Source organism: Poeciliopsis prolifica, unplaced genomic scaffold (assembly GCF_027474105.1).
Source record: "Poeciliopsis prolifica strain line A6 unplaced genomic scaffold, Auburn_PproV2 SCAFFOLD002, whole genome shotgun sequence".
Taxonomy (NCBI): Eukaryota; Metazoa; Chordata; class Actinopteri; order Cyprinodontiformes; family Poeciliidae; genus Poeciliopsis; species Poeciliopsis prolifica.
Window position 1 is genome coordinate 13,300,105 of NW_026562377.1, and position 24,033 is coordinate 13,324,137.

At 39.7% G+C, this 24,033-nt stretch overlaps 3 protein-coding genes across 4 annotated transcripts; 2 read left to right on the forward strand and 1 right to left on the reverse strand.

The window, feature by feature from the left end:
- The first annotated feature begins 1,973 nt into the window (after positions 1 to 1,973).
- On the forward strand, positions 1,974 to 7,464 carry spata1 (spermatogenesis associated 1). Of its 2 annotated transcripts, XM_055058686.1 has the most exons (13): positions 1,974 to 2,132; positions 2,740 to 3,001; positions 3,105 to 3,211; positions 3,920 to 4,037; positions 4,203 to 4,256; positions 4,357 to 4,726; positions 5,188 to 5,341; positions 5,576 to 5,642; positions 5,740 to 5,854; positions 5,921 to 6,046; positions 6,142 to 6,308; positions 6,924 to 7,022; positions 7,156 to 7,464. In XM_055058686.1, exons 2-13 carry the CDS (start codon positions 2,939 to 2,941, stop codon positions 7,291 to 7,293), a joined length of 1,578 nt encoding a protein of 525 aa, XP_054914661.1. In that variant the 5' UTR covers positions 1,974 to 2,132; positions 2,740 to 2,938; the 3' UTR covers positions 7,294 to 7,464. The 2 variants fall into 2 exon arrangements, with proteins under 2 accessions (XP_054914661.1, XP_054914671.1); XM_055058696.1 differs by lacking the exons at positions 1,974 to 2,132; positions 2,740 to 3,001; positions 3,105 to 3,211 and having other exon boundaries at positions 3,931 to 4,037; positions 4,203 to 4,252.
- On the reverse strand, positions 7,449 to 11,677 carry ctbs (chitobiase, di-N-acetyl-). The gene is made up of 7 exons (XM_055058707.1): positions 11,514 to 11,677; positions 10,314 to 10,452; positions 9,951 to 10,159; positions 9,669 to 9,840; positions 9,491 to 9,588; positions 8,020 to 8,184; positions 7,449 to 7,915 (listed from the first exon to the last, which is right to left on the reverse strand). The coding sequence occupies exons 1-7, from the start codon at positions 11,625 to 11,627 to the stop codon at positions 7,718 to 7,720; spliced, it is 1,095 nt and encodes a 364-aa protein (XP_054914682.1). The 5' UTR covers positions 11,628 to 11,677; the 3' UTR covers positions 7,449 to 7,717.
- A 3,109-nt stretch (positions 11,678 to 14,786) lies between these two features.
- LOC129369971 (vitellogenin-2-like) lies at positions 14,787 to 23,741 on the forward strand. Its single transcript, XM_055045687.1, is given in 35 exon segments — positions 14,787 to 14,826; positions 15,145 to 15,165; positions 15,257 to 15,408; positions 15,527 to 15,778; positions 15,866 to 16,030; positions 16,119 to 16,267; positions 16,354 to 16,504; positions 16,590 to 16,747; positions 16,825 to 16,990; positions 17,080 to 17,205; positions 17,299 to 17,517; positions 17,618 to 17,835; positions 17,920 to 18,017; positions 18,099 to 18,223; positions 18,399 to 18,500; positions 18,598 to 18,717; positions 18,807 to 18,993; positions 19,081 to 19,174; positions 19,265 to 19,450; positions 19,549 to 19,678; positions 19,774 to 19,993; positions 20,080 to 20,441; positions 20,547 to 20,588; positions 20,731 to 20,799; positions 20,896 to 21,102; positions 21,645 to 21,787; positions 21,892 to 22,030; positions 22,123 to 22,252; positions 22,424 to 22,607; positions 22,683 to 22,726; positions 22,729 to 22,777; positions 22,865 to 22,955; positions 23,048 to 23,213; positions 23,317 to 23,478; positions 23,563 to 23,741. Coding segments are annotated over 35 exon segments (4,980 nt in total). The 3' UTR covers positions 23,676 to 23,741.
- Positions 23,742 to 24,033: the final 292 nt, after the last annotated feature.

Genomic DNA, 24,033 nt, shown 5'->3' on the forward strand with positions numbered 1-24,033 from the left:
GCAGTTGTCTTGAAACTTATGTTTTAAAAATTTCACCTTGAGGTTGTCTTCAGTATTTTTTTAAATCAATGTATGGTGTACAATAATAAAATATTAAATAGTTATGGATTTTTTGTATTTACTAGATATTGTAAATTGTACTTGATTTGTTTTCCTTGCAATTCAACTTAATACAAAAAGAAAGTCAAGTATGCTGCCAAAGTGTGTTGTAATTGAATATTTTTTGCAAAAGTCTAGACATTTAACTTTTTACATAGCATTAAAAAATTAACATACAGACATAATTTAGTATGCAACATAAAATGGGCTTTGATAATTTGCCAAAACACAACAGTTGTGCCAGATTTGATTGACAGTTCCTATTAAAGTAAGAGGCACCGGGGAATCCCAGATGTGGTAGCACTTTGCTCTAGCGATTGCTCGCTCTACAATTATCCGCAGCCGAGCAATGGTCTGGGTCTCCTCTGTCTCTTTCTTGCTGAACTGACCAGGATGCCTAAATGTTGGAATGATGAGTTTGGCTCCAACTTCATGAAGGAGGTTTTGAATGAGGAAGTCTTTATCTGCCATGACTTCATCTCCCAGTTCAAGCAGAGGAAGGATTCCACTGACCTTCGTTATTTCTTTGTCGGAGATGCAGCCTGTGTACAACGCTGAAATAAATGTCATCAACCCACAGGGAGCAACTCCAATCAGCCCTTTCAGAGTGGTGTGGTTCTTGTAGGCAGAGAACGTTTCAGACTGTAAGGTGAGGGATGATGGCGTTTCCAGAGCAACTTCTGTGCAGTCCAACATGACACGGACATTTGGAGAGAACTTCAGAAATTTCTGAGGCATACTGGCTTTTACCTTCTCACGACTAATCCACAAGTTGATGGAAGAGAACACAATGAAGAGGTAGTTGGCCCAGCTGATGGTCACTCGGCTGACAGTAGCTATGCTGACTTGAAACATGTCAGCAATGAGCTGCTCCTTCATGCCCACTGCTACCCTGAATGAGAACATCAGGAACTCATCAATCAGAGGCATGCAGCGGGCAGGGCTGGCTTCAGCACATGCTTCCTCTCCAAGTTTCTGTGCTCTGGTCCAGTACACCAGGCGTGATGCAGAGGGAGCAATGGACTCCCAGAAGATCCGGAACACACATTTAGATCTGGACATGAGAGGCACAGTAGCGGCTAAAAAGTGTGGCAGACAAATCCACTTTTTGAAGTCTGGCCTCCAACTCCTTGATATAATCCATAGCTTCATCATGTGCACCTGTAAAACCACAAAATAAAATAGAAAAACATACGCTTAGCAATAAGTTTTAATTATATATTTGAAACATTACTTCTGTGAAGATCAATACATGTTGTGAGTCGAAGCATGTATGTTTACAGCCATTGACTTAATCTCTCCACAAAATACATAACCACATAATCTCATAATTTCATTATTATGTGATCATAATAATAATAATATTATTATAGCAACGGTTATATTTTACTGAAATTCTCTTACATGGAAAAGATATACAATATACTATCTTATACATGCGGGTGGATGTGCCGTGTAGTCATGGTCCGCAGTAGCATCTTCAGCCTGGCTAGTTTCTGAGAGGACAAGCTGCCGTTTCTTAGCCCTCTCGAAAGCAGACTCTCTCATTGCCGGTGCAGTGAAGTTATTCCAGGCAAACAGGGAAGGAACAGCTCCACTTCTAAGGCGGCTGGTGGTGGATCCGCTAACAAAATCCTCCGGTGTGAAGTGGCGGCTACATACGAAAGTGCTCCCCGTCTTTATGCAAAACTCCGGACCTTTAATCTCTTCGGATCGCCCGCGCATGCGCATTACCGCCCCGGTCCCGCGCATGCGCACAACTGCCCGGTCCCGTGGGGCGGGGCGGGGGCCTGAGCTTTTCACGGCAATCGGAAGCTGTATCTGATAGTGCTGCAGCACTTCCTGTTTTGGTGACTGTAATTCAACTACTCTGAAAATGGCTCTCCTTCTCCGGTACTTTTCATCGTCCTTACTTAATTTGCCAGCCCTTTCTTTCGCTGATGCGGAGGAAATCGCAGCGGCTGATTCATCCACCAACAAACGTATGAAAGGATACAAGTTCTTCCACGAAAAATATATCCACCGCTATCAAGGTAAGAATAGACGTAGCTTAGCGAGGTAACCGCTAGCTACAATATATGAACTACACAAACATCGTAATGAAGCTTAACTTAGTTTGCTAAATTACGTGGAATATTGGAGACAAACATAATCTAAACTTTTCAATTATATTCTGATTACGTTCTGAAATGTATTTGCCAGTACAGTTTGTGAAAAACAGCATGCTAGACTAGATGACGCTTGATGTTGAGACTGTGCTTTACTCCTGCATGCCTGCAGTGTCCAATATTGTCGAGGGAAGCGTGAAAAGGGTCTATTAATTACAAGTAGCAGTAATGCCAACGATTCATATTTGAAAGTTTTATAAGAAACACTTTGAATAGTAATGTTCAACCCCACAGCAATTAAATGTTCGAATTCCAAAAATAAAAAAATAGAGCCCCCTAGTGATGGGCTTCACCACCCATCTTTTCCACTAGGTGGCTACTGGTGAAGATGTATTTACTGATTCAAAAGTGCAAGGATTAAATAAAAACCATAACAAAATTGTATCATTTGAACATCAAGGCAATTCTTCCATCTTATATGTTGAGAAAGTTTGTTGTTGTTTTTTTCCCCACATGCTGCTCTGTCATTCAGAGCATCAAGGGCTGGATGACAGATGACTCTCGTAAAAGCAGCACAGTTGGATGGCTGGGTGTGTTTAACTGCAGCAGGTTGTTTCCTGGCAGTCTGGAGCAGTCACAGCGCACGCAAGCACAACTCTTTCGCAGCAAAAACTCCCACATTTCTATAGTTGAGTATTTTACTGCATTCCGTTCTCTGGACCAGCCTGACAATGGAGCAGACGTGTGAGTCAGTGAGATTTACAGAGGACAGCATGAGGCCGGCCAGCAGGAAGGTAAATGCCAAATCTCTTGACATGACATAGAAATGTATTAAGTAAGCAAGCAGGTGTCAGGGGCTGTAAACGTCACTGTTAATGTCATTTGTGTTATGTGTAGCTTTTGGAGCTCCATGTGCTGTTTGTGCCAGCTGATCAGTGGGACATGAAACTCAACAAGGTCCCAGCTGAAGCCACAGAGGGCTTTGTTTCTGCTGGCTTCATCAGGTAAAAGTGCTTGAAATATTTGATCTCTGTTATCATTCAATTGAGAACGGTTTGTGTGATAATTGAAGCCATGTAGCTCCTGGCAGAAGTAGTTATTGAACTGTCATATTTTATAACAGAACAACAAGTTTTAAGGCATTTGGTGGGATTTTGCTCTATTATAGTGATGTGGATTCACCATAAATTTTAGTAAAATATATTGAAGTTTTAATTAGAAAAAAGGGAAAAAAACATCGAGCGATTTGAATGCCTTTATACTGCTGTTAATTACAGAAATAATAATTATTAAAAGCAACAATCTTCCACATGCATTTCAGATGTTCAGTATGCTACATTTATTTCATATGTAAAGTTCAGTTAGTGGAAAAAAGATTTAAGGTAATTAAATATCTATTTTCTGATAACTTGAAAATGAGAAAAAAACAAAAAATATGTTGTTAAGGAGTGTAAGATTGACCCTATTTTAAAATAAAATATTTTTATTATTGTTAAGTTGATCTTTATGAAAAGAATAATACAATGCAACAAAACGTTGGACCTCAGTTTGGTGTTGCCATGGATATAATAGTTTTTATTATTAACTATTAAACAGTCAATATTGGCCTATGTAAAACTGCTCAAACATTCATTCAACTTCGCCATGATTTGACAGTTTCACTAAACCCCTGACTGGTGCACATATTGTGTCCTCATTCCTGGTGACATTAGGGTTTATCCTGAAACCACCCTGCAGACTCTGAGGGGTGAGCTGGCCGCTCTGCTTGGCACTGAGAGGAGCATCCATAAATTCTCCTTCCTGAAATGCGTGGGCCGCAGTCTGGCGCTGGTGAGTGCAGCTGACAGTTAAGAGGCCTTTTGTAGGGCTGATGGTTTCACTGTGCAGACAGTGCCCTATTCAGGCTGAATACACTGAAGGCTGTAAAGGCTGTGAATGGGGAGCATAGCAGCTTTACTGCTGCGCTTCTCACACTGTAGTTCTTGTCTTTTACAGGTCAAAGGCAAACAGGAGGCAAATCTGAAAGTGAAAACATTCGCCCCACCGTATGTACGTTGAGTCCATGCGTCCTGATAAGTTTATTGGTTTCTTACTTTAAACAAGTGCGCTTGCTCTGTCCCTGAAATGAGCCGTTGTAACCTGTCGGCAGGCGGCTCAGCCGGAGCTGTACCTTCTGCCCACAGCAGAGGCAGACAACACTTTCTGCTCTCAGTCCTTCACCATGGATTCCAGCAGCAGCTCCTCAGAGCACCAGATCTGTTTCCACCCTTCCAAGATGTGCAGCGTGGCAACAGGGACAAAGAAGGCCATTAAATTGCCCCACATCCCCCAGTGTTCCCAGCAACCAGATCCTGTCTCTGTGCTGGAAGAGGAACATGAGGATGAAGAAGAGGAAAGCAGCTGCAGCAGCTCCTCCTCAGAGGATGAAGCTCCAGGCTTCATCAGGAGACCAGAGCCGGAGATCTGTGCAGGGAAACCTCAGAATCAAAGGGTCCTGAAGCTGATAGCACTCAGAAAAGGTATTAAAGCAGTCATTCATAGCATATTGTCAACAAGAGTTTATACAGCTGTATTCTGTTTAAAAGAGTTATCAAATAATTAGATCTGTCCGTACATACATCAGCTTTTTAATTATTTAAGATTTTTTTTGCTGAGAAAGTACTGACAAGTATTGCTGTTATGGAGGAAAATAAATTTTGGATCACTACAATGTCATAACATGATAACTGTATTGATTATATGAATGTGATAATTGTATAAATGTGATACTTTCCTCCATGAGAAGCTACATGTACAGAAGTGTGACAAATAGCTTAGCATAATCTAATATAATGTCATCTGTAGCATTTTTTTATGTCAGGTTGCATACAATACTTAATTTTATAATCAACTAATAGGGTCTTTTGCTTTTTTTAATCTCATTAACAAAATGACATTCTTTCGAGAAAATAAAACATTTTGTATTTTTGTATGTCTACAGTGTTGGAGATGTGTGAAGCTAATTCAGCCCAAGCAGTTTGGTCAGCAGAATCAGAGGAGAGCTGCAGAAAGACAATATATCAACCCGAAGACACACGTTCAGCTGCAGCTGAGTCTCTGGAAGACCACAGTTTAGGCTTTTTGCTGACAGACAGGTACCATATGTTACACTTGGAAGACTCCATTTTCCCCCCCCTCCAAACGAAACAGTGGTCATTATCACCAAACGCTTCAATTTTAGTTTTGTCAGACCACAAGAAATGTTCCCAAAATTAAGGTCTCTGTTGCTGAGTCTATATTGTCAAACTGCCATCTTTGGAATATACATTTTCTTTACAGAAGAAAAATACATGAGGTTCTTATTTTTTGACTGTACTTCTATGTTTTAGTGTTGGGAACTCTAAGTGCAAAGGTCCAGACAGAGAGAAGACCACCAGAAATAAACCAACAAGTGGGGTAACATGCAGCTGTTGAGACTAATTTTAAAAAACATATACAAGCATGTCTGTTTCAGTCAGCATTCATACCGTCTCTGAATTTGTTGGTGTTTTAGATGTCGGAAGAGCCAGCCATCTTGTCGCAACCTGTTCAGTGCACAGCTTCACCCCGAGGTCCAGACTCCGCCTCCAATAAAGCAGCTTCTGCTTCGCTAGATTTGCTCTCCAACAGTAAGGAATGGTCAGAGAGTTTGAGCCAAATTCTTCTGCTTGGTAATTGAACATATTTCTTGTAAGGAGAGGCACTAATGGAGGAAATCAAAACGGTGAGAGCGGAGCGGAAGCAGCTGGAGTGGACGAGACAGCAGCTTCTGAGGAAGGGAAAAGACTTGTTGGCTCAGAACCGACACCGCAGGAACCAAGGTGGGATATCAACATCTAAGTGGAAACAAAGTCAGACTGAGTGCAAAAAAAAAAAAAACCTGTTCAATTTCTTTCCCTAATCCGCTAATATAAAGCACGAGACGGCTGGAAAAAGAAATACTTTGAAACCAAGAAGACCACAGCACCGTTGGAGGAGCATCTGAGAAACTTGAGGCAGGAACTGGAGCTTTTTCACAACAAAGTTCTGCATCAGCTTCAAACCAGAGAGAAAGCAAGGCGACAGGGCAGGTTCTCCGAGAAGGTCCAGTAAAATCCCATATGCCTTGTTGCACCACATAGTTGACATTATCACACATATTAGGAACAGATTCAAATAAATTGACAACTTTAATCCAAGGGTTGCTGGTTCAAACCCGCACTATGTCAGTCTCAGTCATTGTGCCTGCTGCCAGTGTTCAGAGGGCAGCCTTGGCCACTAGCCAGTAGCCATCAGCATGAAAATGAATGAATGAAGGGTGAAGTGCTTTAGGGCCCTCTGGACAAGTGCAGGCCATTAAAATGATAAGAATAAAAATTGAAGGAATATTTAATAAATTATTAACAAATTTAAGAAGCAAGTTAATGCTTAGTATATAATCTGAACAAACGTTACACGTTTTAAAGGGGTGATTTTCCAGACACATAATGCCTTTTTATAGCACCATCAAGTAATTGTTACCTACAGTTATAAAAATGCTTCCTGCTTTTATTTTTAAACCAGAAAATGCTGAAACTCAAACAGGTAATTTTACTAAACCTGTCATTTTTATGTGTGGATTACTGCATGCTACTAAACATAACAGTGTTTAAAGATTATTTTTGTTCATCACAATGAAATGTGCCCTGTAAATAAATTAACCCAAGAGCAATATTTCAGAATGAGCTCATCATTCAGATCATAAAGGAGAGCTATGAGGTTGACAACCTGAAGAGGAAAGTAGAAGATGCCAAGATGAAGCTGATAACAGAGACAAAGGTAACAATCAGTCCAGTCTCAATGAGACAGGTGGCTGGTTGGGTTTATTTCTGATATGTTCTGGATCAAAAGCCTAGCAGATCTGGAGTTGACTGTAAAACAAAGTATGTTTTCTTTATTTTTTCCCTACAAGTTGAGGACGCAGGCTGCTGCTGAGCTCAGAGACCTGAAGACCGAACTTGCCCAAAAAAAGAATCAGTCATCTCCTTCCTGGATGGACTGGAAACACAACATGGGACAAAGCACAAGTTTAAAGCAGCTTCTTCACTGACGTCAAGAGGACTGCTCTTCCTAGCCTTTAAACATCAACTAACCTGCCGACTAATACTTGTATGAAGTGGATAGCACAATTTTTCCTTTTGTTTTTGATGTTCTTTCCGCACTGCATTTTTTCTACAATAATGTAGCACCAGGGAGTCCACTAGATCAATTAGTAAAAGCTTTATTAAAGAACAAAGTAAACAAGATCACAGTTCTTGGAATAGTAATCAAAATTAAGTGCAAATGTGATTAAAATGATTGTCTTTGTTACTGAATCATAATTGATTGTGTCCAAAGTAAAAGGTAACGTGCAAGTAAGCATCCCTGAAGTTGAATAGAGGCAACGCCCAGTTTTCACTACAAAAGAAGGTGTTTGGAAACCAACCAGATCGAGCTCTGCAGCTCAGTAAGAAACTCCTGCAGGAACATTTGGTTTATCCCACTTTGGATCCTAACAGGGCATTCCACATCAGCGCGGTCTGCTGCTTGGCTAAAGGATCGTTGCTGTAGTCCAAGATGTTGCCGTTCCACATGCCGACGCCTCTCAGGCCTTTGGACGTAACGTAGTCCGCTTTGGGGGACAGACTCTGTGGGTCATCGTACCAAACCTGATGGGACTGTCCTGTCTCATCCTGAATTAAGCAGAGAAAATAAGAATAAAGCAGAAAAAAAATCTTTTTTGTGTGTGTTTGTTTAAATGCATTGTTTTTGGAGCATGGTTTTTAAAAAATGACACCTTGTAATAGAAGTAAGGAGCTTTTTGCTCATCATCCCACAGTCTGCCAGACGATGTTGGGCTGTTGAGTTGCTTCATGATCCATTTGTATGTTTTTTGTTTTCCTGCTGCATCACTGCAAGGAGCTCCACAGAACGGGACTTTAGGTATGTAACAAATCCCCTCCTGGGATAAAACAGAAAAAGAAAAACAAGCGTTTTGTTTTGTTTCATTAATAGGCAGGTTTTACACAGCATTTGCCATGATGCAAAAAAAGGAAACAATAAAACCCGTGTCACCCGCAGTTTTTAAGAAAAAATATTGTGACTTTTTGTTCTATGATTGAAAGTCAAGCCTCCTAATATAGGGGAGCAAGTCCTATATTAATAGGCTAATGATAATGTTAGTTGTTGACTAATAAAAAGAAAACTAATAGTGCTCAAATAATTTATTTAATGTGTAATGCACTTTGGATTTCAATGGGAATTTTAAATAAAATCACTTACAAAAAAAATTCATCTAAAACTTTCAAGAAAAAAATATCAGATTATACTGAGCCAGTACTGTGAAATTTTAGATCAAGATTGGATAAAATACTTTATTTTTTGTTACTAACTGAAGGCAGCTTTAAAAGCACGTCGCAGTATTATGAAATATTTCTCGCCTGATAATCCTCACCATAATTTGTTGATCATTACCAGAAAATGTTCCTACTGAGACTTAGAACAGATCCGTAAACTATTAGTTTGAAATGTATGTGCTGGTGTAAACAGACTGATCTCTCTTATGATAAATACAATTATTATTGATTTATCTTTGAAGTAAAGTATGGTGAATGAAAACAGAATTGTAAGCAGAATTGTGTGACCATGTAATCGCAGGCGGTCTGCCACATGGTGGCAGCGTAGGGTAAGGTATTCCATTTAAAAAAACCTGGATATACAATTTCCTCACTGGCTTCCAACAATTTTCCCATTTTGAATGTATGTTTCTTTTCCTCTGGCTTTTCTTTAAAATATTCTGAACATTTAATGAAAAATAATAACCTAGATTAGTTTTGTCATGTGTATATTCCACAAATCATAAAATATCCGAACCATACATTTAGCTTCTAATATAAGAAATTGTTGATCAGCTCTTCTTCAAAATGTATTAGATTTCTTTCATCTGGAGAGATTTGTCTTGATATGTGACCAGAGACACATTTATTTATTGTGCCTAAAGTGACTATTATAGGCCGCATCATCAGGCTGTGGGCTCTTGTCAGTAAATTAAAATGCCAAAATAAATCAGTTGGACAAAAATTTGCTTGCAAAAATATTCAGACAGTATACCCTTTTTCACTTTTTTCATGATAAAATGACAAATTTCAATAGATTTTATTGACATCTATTGACCATGCTTCCATCATGTTTCAGTGTTAGGATTATATTTTCAGGATGATATGCAGTGTTATCAGAAGTGTGAAACTTGTCATTAAATATTGCTGTACCTGAGAAAGCTTAACACATGGATAGTCATAGCCGTACCATGGCACTCCCATCAGCAGCTTTTTTGAATCAATCTTCAGATCCAAATAGTCATCATAGGCTAAAATGGACAGATAAAAATGATTTCCATTGGTTCGCATTAACAAGCTTAATCCTAAAAGTGCATCTGGACATCGAGACCTTTTAGAGTTTGGTTGAATGGGGCATTTGCCATTGCAATGCAGTCTCCAGTGATCTGGCTCTGCTCATCGTAGGACATCACAAACACCAGGTCACAGGATTTGGCGATGGCGATGTAATCATAGCAGCGCTTGTCGATACATTTTGGCGACCAGGCGACATCAAATGAAACCTAAAAATTGGAGAAAAAAAAAAAGAAATGGTAGGGGTAAGCTGGCCATTTTCCATGGAAATAGAAATGAAAATGTTTCACCAGACATTGGTGAATCATCGCTGTTTGACCTGAGAGCCTGGGATTTCGCTGTGGAAGGCCTCTGTCGTCTCGTTGACCAGTGCTGTCAGAGCGTAGTACTCTGGAGAGCCGTCCTCCACTGCTTGCTCAACGTCAATGTTAATCCCGTCCATGAACTGCTTCTTGGCCAAACTGACCTGCTCCGTTATCCATCTGGTCCTGTTGCCCTGGTCCACAATGTAGGGAATATGAACATCACCTATTGTGCCGCCACCACAAAGATAAAGACTCATGTCAAAAAGCAAATATCAAAAGATATTTGTAGATAGGAAGAAAAAAAACTGCTCTGAAACAATGAATACAGACATGAACTTTTGCAGACTATTAAGGCGAAGGGGTGTAAACTCACTTACCTTTGAGGACAACTCGTGCTCCTTTTGAGTGAGCGAAACACATTAGCTCAGCATCATAGGTCCCAAAGGCGGCCACTGTCGTCACCATACTCCAGTTGTAGGATTTCCACGTCTTTCCCCCCACGTCAAACACAAACACCTAAAAGCAAAAGCAGTTATGCTGACAATTACGATCAACAAACAAAAAACTAATGAGAGCAAAACCAAATGCAGTTTCTTGAAAATATAATACAATGCAATGCAATTTATTAAGGTAGTGTCAATTCACAACAAAACTCCAAAAACATCAAATGAATGTAAAACATAACATACTATTACTATAACAAAATATTACAACCACAGGGAGAAAAAAAATCAAACTGTCAAAAGCCTCTTATGGAAGAAAATTCTGCATTAAAAATGCATCTTTTTTAACATTTTTATCTAATTTTAGTGTTTTTTAGATGGAAAACTAATGTTTTTAAGTTTTGTGTTATTAGCTCTTCCTTTTTTAATGTTTATTTTCAAAATTTGTTCATATTTGTGCTTGTGCACACAGATCTGTTCTTAAAGAGTCAAAACTAAATCATTTAAGAGGTTTCTGACATTTTAAATGTAAAAAAACAAAGTTCCTTCCCTTATATTTCTTGAATTCACAATTCTTTATTAGAATACGAGGAAAAACAAAGATTCACCAGATTTTATGGTAAATATTTTTGCAGTGAGCGGAAACAAGAATGAAAGAGACAATGGCACAAAAAAAACTTGGCAAATTCTTACATTTTAACATAACCCTGAAAAACACTGAACAGAATCTACATAGTGAGATAAAAGCTGAGTTAAACCTCTCAGTGTGTTCACTGATGCATGCTGAACAGCTCCCATTATTGAGCCAATGTTTGCTGCGATGCAGGAAGACGGATGTTTAAAAAGAGGAACTTCACACATCTGATAAATAAATAAAAAATAAAAGACAACTTCAGCAACTAATCTGTCAACTTTTCTCATGAGAGGATGCTGTTTGCTCCCCAGGTCACTGTGTTTGATCCAAGCTGCAGCATAAAGTCGTGTTTTATTAATGTGAGCATCACAACCTGCAGCTTTTTGCTTCCGTGCAAAACCGACAGACAATTTAGCAATAGTGTTATTAACTAGAGAGCAGTCTGACGTGAGTGATGAGGTGTGTTTGTTTTATGTGACAGAGTCCGCCGACAGCGTTACCTCAAACTCTCTCTCTCCCCGGATTGGCTGGCAGAGCTCCGGCCTGTCACACGGACACACGCCGGAGCCGCTCGCTGCCGACAGAACCCACAGAAACACGGCGAATGGCAACATTGTGCTGGTCCAAAGCGAAACTGCTGCAGCTTGTGGCGCAGCTCGCTGATCACGTGAGCTTTTGTACGGAGTACGAGATGGGACAAAACTCGTCCTGTCGATAAAATGTCAATTGCGCATCGTGATTGACATCGATGTGTTCACTAATCATACATTAACTATCAATGATTATTTGAGAGAGTGATTATCACATCTGGATCGGTGTGTGGGCTTTGTTATTCAATTTTCACATAATGAATAAGCAGCAAGTCAATGACCAGGATAAAGCAAAATACTGCAAATGCAACACATAACCTGCTTCTTTTCTCTTGCTGTATGCAGCAGAGAGGTACACAGCACTGTTCCTCACTCACCTGTTGCTTCACACTGCTAGTCAGCTGGCTGAAATAAGCCTTAAACTCTTTTGATAGCAAAAAGAAGAGGACATGTTTGGCTGTTATGGTTAAATTGTTTTAAAATTTCAGCAAACAAGCTGTAAGTGGCATGTCTGTTAAGCGACGTGAGCAAATTACCTGACTAATTGTATCATAAAAAGGTATTTTAATGTCTACAATAAGCATGTTTACTTTAAAAAGTACTGCTTCATCTTATGGGAATTTAGATTTGTTGAATAATCAATATAACATTAAGTTATATTGTGTATTTCACAAGAAATATACATATCCATGTGAAATACTCAGTGAAATATGGTTTGACAATTTAGGTTTATTGCATGAAATTTTCAAGTGAAGGTTCAGCAACTTCCTCCCTTATAGTTTGGTGTATTTACCACATGCAGACACCAGAATGCAATGAAATGTTAAATTGTAATATAACATAGTCGCACTTCTCTTCTTCCATTAAATAAAAGTTTGACGGTGGATATTTGTAAGTATTTTTAAAAGCATAGTCTCAAAGCGGTACAGTTGGTAGCAAATCCCAGCTGGGGATTTTCTGCATGTTTTCCCTGTACAGAGTCCAAAAACATGACATGAAATTGTCCTTAGGTGTGAGAGAGTTGTTTGACCTGTGTGATTTGTCCAACGTGTCCACTGCTTCTAACTCAATGACCACTGGAGATAGGCATGAGCCCCCCGTGACCCTGCAAGCATAAGCTGCATAGACTATGCATGAATGGAAAAGTAAGGGTAATCAGTAGTGAGGGAGAATAATAAACTTTCATAGGCCTGTTATTTGAAGTTGATTATTTTACACAAGCTCCAAAGAGACATTTTAAATTATTTTTTTAATTATTTATCAGAAATCTCATATGTTATTGACCAACTCTTTTGCTATCCCCAGATCATGTTGACCCACGACTTTTGACCCATGTTTAATCAGTAACACTGACAAAATGCAAATTTACATTTGTTTGAATTCCAGATATCAACCTATTGACTTATCCAATTAACTAGATGGCTGTGTCTTTTCATAGAAAAGTGCGAAATCAAAATCCAAGGAATTGGAAATCCTTCTGATCACAAGCAGAGGACAGTTTTGTGCAGAGATTCTCATTCTCAGTGTCACAACACAGAGTGATCTGAGAAAAAAGGGTTTGTGCAATAGTAAGGTTTTGCTCTTGCTAAGATTTTATGAAGAGGAGTAATTTTTCAAGTAATTAGCCTTAAGTCCTACGTTATCACGATATTGTTTAAGTAATATACTTACTCCATAAGACAACAAGTAAAAAATGACAACATCCAGTGTTCAGTCTAAAATCTCTGGAAATCTTGTGGAGAAAGAAAATAAACTCATAAAAAGGAAAAAAAAAAAACTTAGAATATAGTGAATGGAAAAAGAAGCATATCTAGTAACCTCTTCTTCAAGTTTTGACACCAGATTTTGACATTCAGATATATTCCTTAGCTGAAAAAATAGGTTTCAATTATTTGTTTGAGAATGACACCAAAAGGACAAAGCAGAATTCAAATCAGATGTAGCTTTTTTTTTTTTACCAGGTTTGTGCTAAATATTCCTTAGCTGAAAACAAGGAATTTGACTTCTTTTCTGCTTTGCTCTCAATGAAGACGTTTAAAACAGAAATATATATCAAAAATTTAAATAAATTGAACATTTCTTTCTTGTAATATGTTTATATTGGGTTGGTTCGGCATGCTGAGTCTACAATTTTTGACATAGCTTTTCTGTATTCAATTTTCATCTGACTGCTTTTTGCTGCTTTACTCATTTCTCTGCCCTACATCCTGTCCAGCTTTTGATGAATAAATGACAATAAAGCCTAAAAAACCTTTCAAGAGTATGCACATAGACAGTGTTTTTATAAAAGTGGAAGTCGATCTTGAATTAGTGAAACTATGCAAATCAAAGATAATAACACCAACATATCTGAGACAGAACAGAGAAGCCAAAAACACCAACGTACTGCTTGATTTCAGATATCTTTCTCTTTGGACAAATCATTAGGGTTTATATTTTTGTGGAGTTTACCTACAAGTACTGTCATACATCCTCTGTTTGATATTCCGTAAACAGTTTGTTAAGGAGAACCACTGATGAAGGTTATGCAAACATTTTCAATTCCAGGTAGAAAGCAAATAATTTCGCAATCCTGTCATTGTGAAAGTATTGTCGGGTCAGGACATTATGACACATGAATCAGTCAACAGGTGGGATCAAGCTGCTCTGCACAAATCTTAATATTTATTGTCTTTAAACACATGTAGAAGTACTTTTTGAGGTAAACATATATTTATTACTTTAAATATGTTTTGTTATGCCTACCAATATGACAAATAAAAACCTTGAACACATTTCTACTGCTGCGACAGACTGGTGACCCGTCCAGAGTGAACCCTGCCTCTCACCCGAAGCGTTACCTGGAGGTAGGCGCCAGCACCCCTCCCGACCCCAGAAGAGGAAGGAAGAATGGACATTTCTAATGAGGCCGTAATTTAGGTAACTCTACTCCAGAGTAGAGTGAAACCCAGAAATGATATTATATTTATTTTGTTTAAAAGGTCAGACACTGACAGGATTTCAAATAAGTTCAGACATTTTCTGATTACCGTATTTACTCAGCCTTGTCGACATGATCAGGGCACAGTAACCACCGAGAGAAATGACAGCCAACATTTAGTTAATGTTTCATTTTCGAAAACAATGTCTGCAAACCTTGGCTTTAAAAGGAAAGCCTTGCCTAGACATTCACAGCCACCAACCATGAAGGTGATTGTGCTGGCTCTGACTGTGGCCTTTGTGGGTGAGTGTTGCTGTATGAACTAAAATTTTAGTTTAGTTCATACAAACTAAATTTTCACTTTCAAACATCATGACACATAGTTAGGTAACTATTTGAAGAGGAGATGAGCAGAAACTTTTTTTGGTCCTACCCCTTTTCTTTTAACAATATATGGTAATAACGTTCCTCCAAATTGGTATTATTTTAAAACACCAGTTTCAATAGAAGTGCATTCTTAAATAATTTTAAATATCATCTCTCCTCAAAAACAAACAAATAATAATAATACAAAAAAAAAATCACAACTCTAATTTATTTTATTTTTCTAATGTTTTTCAGCCAGCACCCAGGTTAACTATGGTAAGTTGTTTTCTGACAATACTAAAAATAAGAAAAACAGCAAATCTATATATTTTTTGAAGATATGGGTGATTTTTGCTTTCTGTTATAGTCCCAGAATTTGCAGTTGGAAAGACATACGAGTACAAATATGAAGGATATCTTCTGGGAGGGCTGCCTGAGGAGGGCCTGGCGAGGGCTGGGGTGAAAATCCAGAGCAAAGTTTTGATCGGTGCAGAAAATCAAAGCAGCTACATTCTGAAAGTAAAGATTGTTTCAGAAATAATATTGCGTTATCGTCACAAAAAATAAACTGTACAAACGTATCAACCAATACCCATGCTGGCTTGCGTTCTGCCTAATATGTTGCTTGTTCTTTCAGCTTGAAGACCCTGTGATCTCAGAGTACAGTGGTATCTGGCCCAAAGAGGTTTTCCACCCTGCCACAAAGCTCACCTCAGCTCTCTCTGCTCAGCTCTTGACACCCATCAAGTTTGAGTATACCAACGGTGTGATCCGTAAAGTGTATGCCCCGGTGGGCGTCTCTACAACTGTGCTGAATATCATCAGGGGAATCCTCAACATCTTTCAGGTCAACATCAAGAAGATTCTGAATGTGTATGACCTGCAAGAGGTACTCAATGCTCGCTTTCGATAGGTCTATTCAGGCAAATGGTGATCCACCTGTAATGTTTTCTTACTTTTATTTTCTTTAAATTAGACTGGAGTAAAAGGTGTGTGCAGGACATCCTATGTCCTTCGTGAGGATCCAAAGGCTGAACGCCTTCATTTGATGAAGACCACAGACTTGAATCAGTGCTCACAAAAAATCAACAGGGATGTTGGCATGGCTGGTTATGCAGTCAAATGTGAAGAGTGTGTGACTGTGAGTACAGTTTCCTCTTATCCGCCATAGTCTGTGTTGAGCAATTTAATCTGTTTGATTGTTGATTTTGTGTATTATGTCACTACAGCGGGGGAAAATGTTTGAAGGAGCAATGTCTCTAAGCTACGTCATAAAGCCCTCAGTCTATGGTTCCTTGATCGAAGAGGCCAATGCGACTGAGCTCATCCAATACTCCCCTTTCAACATTGTGAACGGAGCTGTCCAGATGGAGGCTAAGTATGTGCTTTAAATTATGATGTGGCTCATCTCTGTCTGTTAAATTTTAGGCAGCTGATTGAGCTGATGTTAATCTACTTTCACAGGCAGACTGTGGCCTTAGTTGATGTCAAGAAGACCCTATTAGAGCCCATCAAAGCTGACTATGTTCACCGTGGATCACTGAAGTACGAGTTAGGTGCTGAACTCCTCCAGACACCAATTCAGCTTCTGAGGATCACCAATGCTGAGGCTCAGGTACCTCGGGAAGTTCTTATTGACGTTCTGTTTTTATTGATTCAATTTTGTACTTGAAAAGCATTTTTGGGGGATTGTTTTATAGATTGTTGAGACTCTGAACAACCTTGTGAGCCTCAATTTGGGCAAGGCCCATGAAGATTCTCCCCTGAAGTTCATTGAGCTCATCCACCTCCTGCGTGTGGCCAGATATGAAAGCATTGAAGCTCTCTGGACGCAATTCAAATCCAAAAGCGATCACAGGTAAAGCCACTTTCACTTAGAGAATTAAAAGGCAAACATTCTTAAAGACAATTTTACTGAAGCAAATCTTTCCTAAGGCACTGGATGCTGAGCTCCATCCCTGCCATTGGTACACATGTTGCTCTTAAGTTCATCAAAGAGAAGGTCGCTGCTGGTGAAGTGACCGCTGATGAAGCTGCTCAGGCCATTATGTCATCCACACACTTGGTGACAGCTGACCTGGAGTCCATCAAGCTTATGGAGGTAAGCTGATGTTTAAATGTTTCATGTTTATTTCTAGTGGCACAGAACCAGTCATATATGACACCAGTTTTGATGTTTCACCATTCTAGGCCTTGGCCAATACCCCTAAGATTCAAGAAAATGCTGCTTTGCGGGAGATCACCATGCTGGGCTATGGCAGCATGATTCACAAATATTGTACGGAGCACGTAGGATGTCAATCTGAGCTTCTCAGGGTATGTATTGTCTGCATATTTTCAAAACCACCATTCAGTTGCAAGATCAATAACTTCTATTGTTTTTTTTGTTGTTGTTTGTTTATCCTGCAGCCTATCCATGACATTATTGCCAGTGCTCTTGAGAGACGTGACAATAATGAGCTCTCCCTGGCTCTCAAAGTTGTGGGTAACGCAGGACATCCCAGCAGCCTGAAGCCGATCATGAAGCTGCTGCCTGGTTTTGGCAGCTCTGCCTCCAGTCTTCAGCACAGAGTTCATGTTGATGCCGCTATGGCAATGAGAAAAATTGCAAAGAGAGAACCGAGGATGGTGAGGCAAACCTTCTGACCACCCTGTCTGATAAAACTATTCCTAAGGTTTAAACATACTGTTCAGACATATTAAGACAATTATCCCTTTTTTTGTTTAGATTCAGGACTTTGCTGTTGAGCTCTTCATGGACAGGGCTATTGACCCAGAGATCCGCATAATTGCTGCTCTTGCGCTGTTTGAAACCAAGCTACCCTTGTCTCTGGTGACCACTCTAGCTCAGAGACTCCTCAATGAACCAAACCTGCAGGTTGCTAGCTTTGTCTACTCTTACATGAAGGCTTTCACCAGGACCACCACCCCTGACTATTCCTCTGCGTAAGAACCCTGTTGCACTATCTCGTTAATACGTTGGAGCAATAAACCGGAACGAAGAATTACAGGTATTTGTTCTCTCTACAGAGCTGCTGCATGCAATGTTGCCGTCAGGATGCTCAGCCCTAGGTTAGAGAGACTGAGCTACCGCTACAGTCGAGCTTTCTATTATGACCACTATTACAGTAAGCGTCTACCAGAAAAATAATGTTCTCTCAAGAGATTTCACTTACTAACGAATATCAAAATGCTTTTTTAACCTGCAGATCCTTGGATGATGGGAGCTGCTGCCAGCGTGCATTTTATCAATGATGCTGCAACAGTGTTGCCAAGAAACGTCATGGCAAAAGCTCGAGTTTACATGTCTGGAGTGTTTGTTGATGTTCTGGAGGTATGATGATCATGTTTTAGACGTGTCGTTAAAACCATAGGGATTCAGTTTAGGCAACAGAAATGATCTTTGTGCTTAAGAATGAGTCACACCTTTTAATATTAACTTGTTGAAAAAGATTCATTTGAGAACTGGTTACAAATTAAAAAGCTTTTTCGATGCTACATTTTTACAGTTCGGAGCCAGATCTGAGGGTGTACAGGAGGCCCTTTTGAAAGTCCGTGATGTTGCACAGGATGCAGACAGGATCACCAAGATCAAGCAAGCTCTCCAGGCTGTAGGTGTATAAGACATTTACCTGCGAGAAGGTTTTTCATACTTCCATTTAAAAAAAATAAATAATGTAATAATAAACAATTTTCTTCCTGTTACAGCTAATTGAGTGGAGGGCCAATCCTTCCCGCCAGCCCCTTGGCTCTCTGTACGTGAAAGTTCTTGGACAGGAAGTCGCATTTGCAAACATTGACAAAGAAATGGTTGAAAAGATCATTGAGGTAGTGTTCCACAGAAATGTGGAAATGCATGCCTTCAATATTACGTTCAAATAAAAACCTTAGTCTGATAAGGATTTTATTTTTAACAGTCTGCACGCCGACCTGAGATTCGCACTTATGGCAAAAAGGCTTTAGACGCTCTAATGTCTGGTTACTCTCTGAAATACTCCAAGCCAATGCTGGCTATTGAGGTCCGTCGCATCTTCCCCAGCTCTCTTGGTTTACCCATGGAGCTCAGTCTCTACACTGCTGCTGTGACAGCTGCATCTGTTGAGGGTAAGTTTCAGTGTTACACTTCAACAACTGAGGGTTTGAGATGAATAATTACACTAAAAAGCAACTATTTTAAACTATTTTCTCTAGTACAAGCCACCATTTCTCCACCACCTCGTGAGGACTTCCATCCTGTCCAACTCTTGCGGTCTAATGTTTCCCTAAAGGCTTCAGTCGCTCCGAGGTGAACCACCTGTCCTGAAAACAAACATCTAGAGGATAACCTGCTTATAGCAGTTTTGTTTTAATATTTCTGTATGTCTTTCTATTTCAGTGTGTCTTTGCACACCTATGCTGTTATGGGAGTAAATAGTCCTATCATTCAGGCTACGGTGATGTCAAGAGCCAAAGTCCACACAATTATTCCTAAAAAGATGGAGGCGAGATTTGACATAGAAAATGGTTACTTTAACTATCGGATCCTGCCTGTTGAGGGTGTGAAAACAATCGTATCTGCTCAGTATGTACATTTTTAAATTCTCTGGAATCACCAAATCAATCCCCTTTCTTATTTGTATTAAATGTTTTGGGGTTTTTTTCCCACTTCCTCTATAAAAGTCTTGAAACAGTTGCCATTGCAAGAGATGTGGAAGACCTTGCAGACGCCAAGATCACACCAGTTTTCCAGTTAGACAATTTCAAGAGCAAGAACCCCATCTTAAGTCTTCCACAGATCGTGAATAGTGAAGTAAGTCTGTACGAATGATCAAACCTCCTAACCATTTTTTTAACCCTCCCTATGATTTGGGTTACTTGCTGTTTCTCTTTTTCTTTTTTTTACAGTCAAATTCTGAAGAATTTCTTCTTCTGAATCGTCAAAGTGAAAGTGTCAGAGACATGAAAATCCGCAAACCAATTGTGAAGAAGGAAATGTGTGCTACCACATACACATTCGGAGTACAGGCCTGCGTTGATATTAGGTCTTGCAAAGCGACCTTCCTCAGAAACACCCCCATCTACGCCATAATTGGAAGGCATACTCTTATGGTTAATGTCACCCCAGGCAAGTGAAACAAATGCTCTGATGTTCTTAAATGAAGCCTTTTAAAAGGGTCAAAAACCAATCTGTTTCATTTATTTTTATTTCAGCTGCTGGACCAGCCGTCGAAAGGATTGAAATTGAGGTTCAGATTGGTGAAAAGGCAGCAGAAAAGATCCTTAAAGCAATTAACCTGAGTGAGGAGGACAAGATCCTTGAGGACAAAAACGTCCTGATGAAGCTGAAGAAGATTTTGGTTCCCGATCTGAAGAACAGCTCAAAGTCTTCATCCTCCAGCTCCAGCAGCTCTAGTTCAAGCAGCTTGAGCTCAAGCAGCTCAAGTTCTAGCAGTTCTTCTTCCAGCTCCTCCTTTTCGAGACGCAAAAGCAAGACGCTGGATCTTGCTGACCCGCTTAACAAAAAATCAAGGAGCTCCTCCAGCAGCTCCAGCTCCTCCAGCTCCATGTCCAGGGTGAGGCAATTTCACAATGCAACTTAAACAGTAATGAAAACTGCAGTGTTGTTTTGGAGACAGCAATAAGGACAATTTTATTCACCTGCTTTTCTATTACAACAGGAACTGCATGAACTGAACTTCACCAAGGATCACACCCACCAGGTGACATTATTTTGATCTTTTAGAAGTATCTTTACTCACTTTGACGCTAAAGGAAATTGCCTTCAAATACTCCCCCAAGCTAATTTAAACTGTAAACCGCCTTGCAGTCTTTCTGAGCTAGTAAATATTTTTTTCTTTGCAGCATTCTATCTCAGCAGACCGTCTGACAAGCAAGAGCAGCGCTAGCAGCTTTGAATCCATCTACAACAAGGCAAGTTACAAAGATTATTGTAGCCTTGTGCATCCATGAGTATGAGTAAAGAAAGACAAAACAAAAACAATCAATATGTCTTCTTTGTGCTTGCAGGCCAGATACCTGTCCAACACCGTCCGTCCACAGGTCACAGTCCTTGTCCGTGCCATTAGACAAGACAACAACAACCAGGGATATCAGTTCGCTGCTTACTATGACAGACAAACTGCCAGAGTGCAGATCGTTGTGGCCAACCTCACTGAAAATGACAACTGGAGGATCTGTGCTGACAGCGTGATGCTCAGCTACCACAAAGTGATGGTACATTTTTTGTTTAGCATTTTATTTTTTGTTATTAATTATAACTTAAAATAGACACCATGAAACAGACACTAGCTGTAGTTCCAAGCAGTTTAGCTTTTTTAGAGCAAAACTGCAGGTCTCCAGGCCTGCAGGTTTCCAGGTTGCTGCTTTCATTTATTTATTCATATTTAACTTTTCCTATGGGAACATTAAAAAATGCAAAATAAAAGGTAAAACTGTTTAACTTCAAACTGTGCAGTGCAAGGCAAAGATTTTATGTTGCTGATGAGCGATTTAGTCCCCAATTGTGCTTTCTCATAAATTAGCACACATTGATGCACCTTGCCATTAAAATCACTGAGAAAGAACAGACCACAACAATGCATTGTTTTTCAATATTTTTTCAATAAATTGTGAGTTTTCCTTTTAAACTGGCAATTATAACGTCTGAACTGAAGAAGGAAGATTTTAGATTAAGCTTTTTCACAAGTTCTCATTTAATGCACTGTCCTTTACTACTTATAATTAGTATATTTTCTGGAAACTGAATTTTTTCCCAGACTCGACTAACCTGGGGACTGGAATGCAAGCAGTACAACACCACGGTCACAGTTGAAACCGGTCGCGTTGAGAAGAAACCTGCAATCCGAGTGAAGCTGGCCTGGGCGAGACTCCCTCATTACATGAACAAATATTCAAGAAGGTAACATTACAAACGAAGGATTTCTTCCTGTCACCATCAACCTTTGGAAGTCAAGCCTCAATCTGTGTAAGTTTTTAAGGGGTGTTAACTTTTTTCACACCTAGAGTCTCTGATTGGTTTTACCGTATCGCTGAGGACATTGGAGTGAACAGGACAAAGGCCCACAATGAACCCAGACAGATAAAACTCACTGTAGTTGTTGTCAACGAGACGACCCTCGATGTCGCAATGAAGACGCCAAAGGTGCGGCGATGCATCATCTTTTCATTCACGCAAACACCACATTTGCATTGCACGTATATGACAAAGATCATTTCTGTTTGTTGGAAATCCAGAGGACCTATTCCAAACTGGGATGGGTCGTTCCCTTGTACCTGCCGATTAAAAACGCTGCTGCTGAGCTACAGACATATCAGGGCAAGTTGATGGACCAAGTCATCTTTTTGCTCACCAAGTCTAATGCAGGTGAAAAACCCTCACACATCATGCAAATATTACAAAGAAAGCAATTACATTACATTACAAATTTCAGCTTAAAAAATGTGCATAAAAATATAATCTGCAAATCTCAATCTTGGCCATGCCTAATTTATGCTCATTTTGAAGAGGTAAAATTCAATATTTTTCTCATTTCAGTTGAGTGCTCTGTGGTCAATGACAAAGTGGTGACCTTCAACAAAAGGAAGTTCAAAACAGAGATGCCCCACTCTTGCCCTCAGGTCTTGGCTCAAGATTGCACAAATGAACTCAAATTTATAGTTCTGCTGAAGAGGGATCAAACAGCAGAAAAGAATGAGATCAACATCAAGATTCAAAACATGTAAGTGACGACTGCACATAGTATGCAATATGACTGTGAAGAAAATGACTTTGACATTATACTGTGCTTCCACAGCGATGTCGACATGTATCTCAAGGACAATGCCGTAAGGGTGAAGATTAATGGAACAGAAGTTCCTCTCAACACCCTGCCATATCATCACCCATCAGGTAGAACAATGTGGTGGGTTATATGCTGGATCTACACATATCAGCCACTTATTTTTATGTTTAAATGTGTATATTTATAACAGGCAGACTACATATCGGCGTGAAAGAGAAGGGCATTTCTCTGTTTGCTCCCAGTAATGGTCTTCAGGAAGTCTTCTACAGCTCTGATGAAGTGCAGGTGATGACAAAAATCTGGTAAACTTGGGTATTCATTTAATGACATCTTGATAATTGTAGAATCGAGACTCAAACACCTTTTTTTCCTCCGAGGTTTGGGTGGTGGACTGGATGAGAGGCCAGGCCTGTGGAATCTGTGGAAAAGCTGACGGTGAAGTCAGAAAGGAGTATGTTACTCCGAACGAGCGGGTTTCCAGGAACGCAACGAGCTTCGCTCATTCCTGGGTTCTGCCTGCAAAGAGCTGCCGTGAGGCCTCAGGTAAAATTTAAAAATGCAACCGCGACTCAAAAGACTTTGCACAACGATGGACTCAAAGCAGTCTGCAAATAACACAAAATGAAATTGTCAAATATTTTTCCAGGGTGCTTCATGCACTTTGAATCGGTGAAGCTGGAGAAGCAGGTCAGGCTGGACGGTGAGGAGACTAAATGCTACTCTGTCGAACCTGTGCTGCGCTGTCTCGCTGGCTGCCAGCCAGTGAGAACCACCTCCGTCACTGTCGGCTACCACTGCGTTCCTCTGGGTGAGCAGCTAGCCCCAAGAACGCATTTATTAAAGCATTCCTCAAACCTTGCACCAGTCCTAACCGCTCCACTCTCCCTTTCAGAGTCGAACATGAATCGCTCTGATGGTCTAAGTAGCATCTACGACAAGAGCATTGATGTGAGCGAGACAGCGGAGTCCCACCTGGCCTGTCGCTGCACTTCGCAGTGTGCCTAATTGGGTCGCTTTCTGACATTCGTTCTGTTTTTGTGTTTCCTGTGTGCTTGTAAACTAAAATAAAGAAGCAATTGAAATTGTGGTGAATGCTGATGGCATAAAGTAATAAAAGGTATCATTAAAAATAAATGAAGGGTTAAGAAAATTTATCATTCATTGCATTCTTAATTATAGGTGTTATTAATAGTAATAAAAAAAGCAAGAAATCCAAGACAGTTTCTAAATACATTTAAAACTTAACAGAAATACAAAAAATAACATGAATTTGAAAAAAAAAAACACCACACATTTAGAGTGAGATATGATGACATCATTTGAGATGATTATTAGACAAAAAATGATAAACTTCAAGGATGTT